At 29.7% G+C, this 6,723-nt stretch overlaps 1 protein-coding gene across 1 annotated transcript; it reads left to right on the top strand.

Annotated features, from left to right (window-relative positions):
• On the top strand, positions 5,142 to 6,723 carry LOC109347071 (zinc finger MYM-type protein 1-like). Its single transcript, XM_019586804.1, has 2 exons — positions 5,142 to 6,167; positions 6,355 to 6,723. The coding sequence occupies exons 1-2, from the start codon at positions 5,142 to 5,144 to the stop codon at positions 6,721 to 6,723; spliced, it is 1,395 nt and encodes a 464-aa protein (XP_019442349.1).

The raw sequence follows: 6,723 nt of genomic DNA, 5'->3' as shown, positions 1-6,723 counted from the left end.
TGAATGTTGGAGCCAAAATCAAAATATACTAATTGGTTCGTGAACTGATCACATATTAGTACAATACAACAATTATATCAATAAAAAAACCAATTTTCTTTTAAATAAATAAAAAGAAGGTATTTAATTAAAAGAAAAAATGAACACAAATATCATAAATTTTAAATCTTTACCAAAAAAATATTGTTGGTATTGAATTTTTTTCTGTTTTTTCCTGAACAATGGTGTCGAGATTCAAGACCTTAATTATTCCCTCCATATGTTGCTGCCTGTCCTCTACTAATAATTGTTGTTGGTGTTGTCCTTCTCGTTGGCGTTGTGCTCTTGGCACCATCATCCCTTGCTTTATCTTTATTTATTTTTTATTTCTTTTGTTTCATTGATTTGCTCAGCTTTTTCAGTATCATCACGTTAAAGCAAACACTTACCGATGAGACATATATACGAGTTAGAATTTGAAGTATATTCTAGTTTGGGATATAGGTATAGTATAATTTTATCGTCTGAAATGAGATCAAGAATATACAGGGCGCAGTATCCTGCTTCCGTTGGTCGGTGTTGATTTAATTGGACCTGCTATGGAAAATTTATCCTATTTCCTTATTCAGTTTTCACAGAAATAATTAGAGCTGCTTATGGTCAGGTTTTATTGAGATTATGTATTTACTAATTCAAAAAATAGTCTCAAACAATATTTATATAAGGAGTGAGCAGAACCCGGTTTTACATGTTTACTTGGTATAATCCAATCATGATTATATCTTAATAAGGTCGGGTCTTATCAGGTTTATGATTAAACTTGGGTTTAAAAATTAGACTTAGATAATATTTAGAATTGGGTAGAGACCAAGCATGACTCGGCCCGACTGATTCCATGGTAACTCACTTAACATATTTGTATGTATATCTATTCAATTATGTATATTGTAATAACATATTTTTGGTCAAAAATATTATTGATTTTCTAATTTTTTTTTTCATTATATATATATATGATTAACAATATATATATACATATATCGTTTTATATGTTCATTATATGTTCACAATAATAAGTAATATTGAAAAACTTTATCTAAAATGAGTATGAAATATATTTAATGGGTCTAGGGTCGGGTCGAGTTTAAAAACTGATCCAATCAATATTTAGGGTCGGGTTAACTTCGGGTCTAGGTCCAGATTTAAAAAAATGATCCGACCAACATTTAGGATTGGGTAAGAGACAAACTTTAACCTATCCCAACCTCACATATACTCACCTCTAAATTTTATGCTTACCTTTGACTTATATTTATGTGTGTTTGTTCAAATATGTATAAAGTAATAAAATTTCTTTGACCAAAGAAAATAGTGTATTTGAGTGTCACAAGACTCACAACCCATCTACAAATATTATTTCATATTTTTAATCGTGTTTTTTCAATTGTTGTAGGACACTCTTATCGCAAATGATTCCCTCTTACATTGCTTATATCATTTCGTATTCATTTATTCTCTAATATTTTAACCATGTACACATATATTCAAATGATTCATAAATATCCACATACAAATATTTTATATTTCAAATTATGCATTCATATGAATAAATAACATTGAAAACACTTTGTCTAACAAATGAGCTATGCGTTATAGTTAATCAAATTTAGAATCGGAGCTGAGTTTATCTTCAAAAATATCTCAATAGACATTTGAGATCGAGTAAATTTTCGAGTAAAGAATCACTTTTTGTTTTAAAAAATAACCTGGTCAATATTTATGATAGTGTAAATGGATTCAACAATTATATATTCATATGATTAGTTTTGTTTTAAAAACTAATCATATTTTGACTACTCTTAATCTCATTTTAATTACTGTCTTCATATTTCTTAATTAGACGCTTGAAGTTATGTATTTTTAAAAATAATTAAATGATATAAAAATTTAATATAATTTGACTATACTATATAACTCTATTTAAATTCACATTGAAAACTAAATTAAATAAAAATGGAGATGATGAATGAAAATGATAAGTAATAAATAATATAATTGAAAAATATAGTATAAATACACACTGAAATTATAAAACAATATTTAAAAAATATGAAAAAAATATGGAATTGATGAAATTATATTACTATGTTTGTTTGACTTTTTCAAGGAGCAAATAAATTTATTAAACCAGAGTAGAAGGGTACTAAAATTTATAGTTGTTTGACTGTAATTCTTTTTTGCACTTTAATTAATGCAACAAAAGTAAAGTTTATCTTTATATGTTCACCATCATATTATTTTATGAAATTTAAAGGGAAAATGCTTTAAAATAAAGTTGTTTCAACAAATCATATATTATAACTGTATAAGAGTGTCATAGTTTTGTGTTTATTTTAAAGAATGGCGGAGATCATGAAATGAATTGAGATTTTTTTATCTCATTTCTTTATGTTTAATTCATTAATACCAATAGAATTTTGACAAAAATGTATTAAATTAACATTATTGCACAATATTTGATCGGTCGGAAATAAATGAATAAAATTATTTTAACATAGATAATTTATGTTTCAGCTTCAAGATGCTATCGTGATATAAAGTGAGTTAGCTTTAATTTAAATTAATTAAAAATAAAAATGTATATCTTGATTTAATTACCTCAAAAAACTAATAGTAGATTCATCATCATTTGCTTACTTTGAAAACAATTTTATTTTAGATGAAGCTTATAAATGAAAGATAGAGACAAAAATATATATGTGTGGTTGGTAAAAATATGATATTCAAAAGTTAATATATATAACAACTAGGACACATTAAAAATCTTAGGAAATATAGCTATTGGTGGAGGCTAATGTTGCATCTAATGAAGCCACATGCATGCAGCATAGCTGGGAAATAATTTGATGTCTAAATGAAATGAAGTATTAGAGATACTATTGAGCAACTGTAGCCTCAAACTTTTTGTGCAATGTCTTATATAAAGTAGTTTCACATTCTTTATAGAGATTTATGCTCTATTTGGTTGAGGAAAGAAAATAGAAGGAGAGAAGATAAAATGAAAGAGGAAGAGAAGAGATAAAGTGATGAGAAAGAGAGTAGATTTTGATAGTTGTTTGGTATAAGAGAAAGAAAAGAGAAAGAAAAGTAATATTTGTTGTATAGACTATAATACTCTTGCCATATTAACTTCAACACTAAATTATAATTTAAAAATAAATTTATTACTAAAATTAATAAATACACATTTTTAAAATTATTTTGAAATTTAATTAAAACAATATCCACACATTAAATACTATTTTTTAGAAACATATACATATTGAAGTGTTTTTTCAATTTTATGTGTTATTATAATTTTTTGAAAATGAGGACAAAATTGTCATTTACTAAATTCAAACTCTCCTTTCTCACTCTCTCTTCTAATGTGAGGAGAAGAAAATTATGGTGGGACCCACCATAATTTCTTCCCTCTTCTTCTCTTCAACCAAACTAGAGAGAAATGAAAACTCTCTTCTTATTCTCTCCTCTCATCTTCTTTCCACTCAAAATTACCCCAACCAAAGGAAGGCTTAGTGCCAAACCATCCTCTGCCCATTCTTAACCTCCACTTTACATTTTTAGGTACATCATGTGGTTCAACCATCGAGATATACCTTACATTGATACTGCTTTTTTGACCTTACCCATTTGCCCTTTTGGCTTGTATCAAAGGTATCCAAAATCATTCCCAAACAGAGGCGGAGGTTCCTAGGGACAGGTGGGGGCAACTGCCCCCCCTGAAATTTTTAAAAAAATTAGAAAATAAGTAATATTATTAAAATATGTTTGACCTAAACTTGGGTGTTTAAATTAAATCCTAATTTCTTATTTTGGACGGCACACAAGAGGCACACAAAAGCCACACATTATCACTTTTATCATTATTCTATTCAGTATTCACACAACAACACAATATAGAACCAACATCTCACTATCCTACTTAATATTCATCACTATTCATGCTATAGCAAAAGCTGTACAGAAACAGTCCATAACAACAATAATTTGCAGGTGCGTTTTTTCACCAATATTTTCTTTATGTTATATTCATATTTCCTCAATTGATGATTAATATTGCAATCTCATTACTCCATATTGGGGCATAATTATTGACATTGTTGATACATTTAGCATTTTTGTTATGACAAACACAATGTTTTTTATAGCCACACTCAGATTCTCTAATAATTTGATTTTCTAATGATTAATTATATGATTAATTTCAGGTTAATGAAATTACCTAAAAACGTACAATGTCTAAGCATAAAAAAATTGATTCCTATTTTAAAAGGAAACCTTCTGATAAAGATAATGAAGATGATATAGCTTCGATATCTTTACCCCAACAAAATTCTTCATTTGGTCAAGTAGTTCAACCAGATCAGCAACCTTCAAAGGTTCAAAAGGTATCAATAGGTGAACATGATATTAATTCTTTAGAACGTGATCCTAGAAAACGACCTCAAATTTGGGAATATCCAGTAAATCAAAGAGATGAAATTCGGAGAGCTTATCTAAATTGGGGACCATATCAATGTGATGTTGAAGATTATCCATTAAATAAAGATAAAAATCCAAGACGATTTCAATCCACATGGCTCAAAATGTTTCCTTCATGGTTAGAGTACTCTATAGTGAATGATGCTGCTTATTGTTTACCTTGCTATTTATTCAGTAATAAACCAAGCGCACAGGCTGGATCTGATGTCTTTACTAGAAAAGGATTTAGAGCATGGAAAAAAGTCAATGCTGGGAAGAATTGTGCATTTCTTATTCACCTTGGTGGCTCGCCTCACAATAATGCAATAAAAGCTTGTTTTGATTTGTTGAACCAATCTGTGCATATTCGCAATATCTTCAATGTGCAAAGTTCTGATCAAATCAAACAAAATCGGCTACGTCTTAGGAGCTCTATCGATTCAATCCGCTAGCTCACTTTTCAAGCTTGTGCTTTTAGAGGTCACGATGAAACGCCACAATCAAAAAATAGAGGTAATTTTCTTGAACTCATCAAACTCCTAGCATCATATAATGATGAACTTGCAAAAGTAGTGTTGGAGAATGCTCCATATAATTCAAAGTATACCTCTCATATAATTCAGAAGGAAATCATGCATATCATGTCTAGTAAGGTGAGAAGATATATCAGAGACGAGATTGGGGATTCTAAATTTTGCATAGTTATAGATGAATCATGTGATGAATCACAAAGGGAGCAAATGGCTATTGTTTTGAGGTTTGTAGATAAAAATGGTTACATACAAGAACGATTTTTTGATATTGTGCATGTCAAGGACACTACATCTATCATTCTTAAAAAAGCAATATGTGGTGTTCTTTCTCAACATAATCTTGATGTTTCAAACATTCGTGGCCAAGGGTATGATGGTGCAAGTAATATGAGAGGGGAATGGAATGGATTACAAGCGTTGTTTCTCAAAGATTGTTCTCATGCTTATTATGTGCATTGCTTTGCACATAGATTACAACTTGCTTTGGTTGCTGCATCAAGAGAAGTTATAGTTGTCCATGAGTTTTTCTCAAAATTGACTTTTATTGTCAATATTATGTGTTCCTCTAGTAAGCGTCATGATGAGTTACAAGCTGTCAAATCAGCTGAGTTAGAACATTTGCTAGAGATTGACGAACTTATAACTGGTAAAGGAGAAAATCAGATTGGCACTTTGAAACGGGTTGGAGATACTCGTTGGAGCTCACATTTTTCTTCAATTTGTAGCTTGATAAATATGTATAATGCAACTTGTGTGGTCCTTCTCAAAATTATAGATAATGGATCAAGTTCTCTTAAACGTGTAGATGCAGATGTTGCTTATAATACTATGACATCATTTGAGTTCATATTGATTTTACACATGATGAAAGAGATTATGGGGATCACAGATTGCCTTTGTCAAGCTTTGCAGCTAAAGTCCCAAGATATAGTTAATGCCATGCAACTAGTTCGTACTACAAAAGAACTTATTCAAAAGTTGACAGATGGTGGTTGGCAAAGTTTATTGAAAACTATTACATTATTTTGTGAGCAACATGACATTTATATTCATGATTTTAATAACGCTTATATAGCACGTGAAGGGCGTGCTCGTCATCAAAAGGATCACATCACATTTGAGCATCATTATAGGGTGAACATATTTCTAACTACAATTGACAAACAATTACAAGAGTTGAATTGCAGGTTAAGTGAGCAAACAATTGAGCTTTTAACTCTGAGCACTAGTTTGGATTTTAAGGATGTTTATAAAATATTTAATATTGATAATATATGTGTTTTTGTGCAAAAAAATTTATCTTATGGATTTCAATGAACAGGAAAAGATTAACTTGAGATATCAACTTCAACATTTTATTCTTGATGCTGTTAGTCATTCAGATTTGAAGAACATCTCAACCATCTCTGAATTAAGTGCAGCTTTGACAAAAACAGGGAAGGTGAATGCATATTACTTACTTGATCGAGTTATCCGTCTTATCTTAACTCTTCCGGTTTCTACAGCTACTACAGAAAGATCATTTTCAGCAATGAAGATAATCAAAACAAGATTACGTAGTAAGATGGAAGATGAATTTCTTGCAGACAACATGGTGATTTACATTGAAAAGGAAATAGCTGAAACATTTACCTCTGATTCAATCATTGATGAGTTTAAGTCTTTAAAAGAACGAAGAGCGGCACTTTAA

Source organism: Lupinus angustifolius, chromosome LG05, assembly GCF_001865875.1.
Source record: "Lupinus angustifolius cultivar Tanjil chromosome LG05, LupAngTanjil_v1.0, whole genome shotgun sequence".
Lineage (NCBI taxonomy): Eukaryota > Viridiplantae > Streptophyta > Magnoliopsida > Fabales > Fabaceae > Lupinus > Lupinus angustifolius.
Note: the sequence above shows the minus strand (reverse complement) of the source record. Positions and strands in the feature narration are given on the sequence as shown.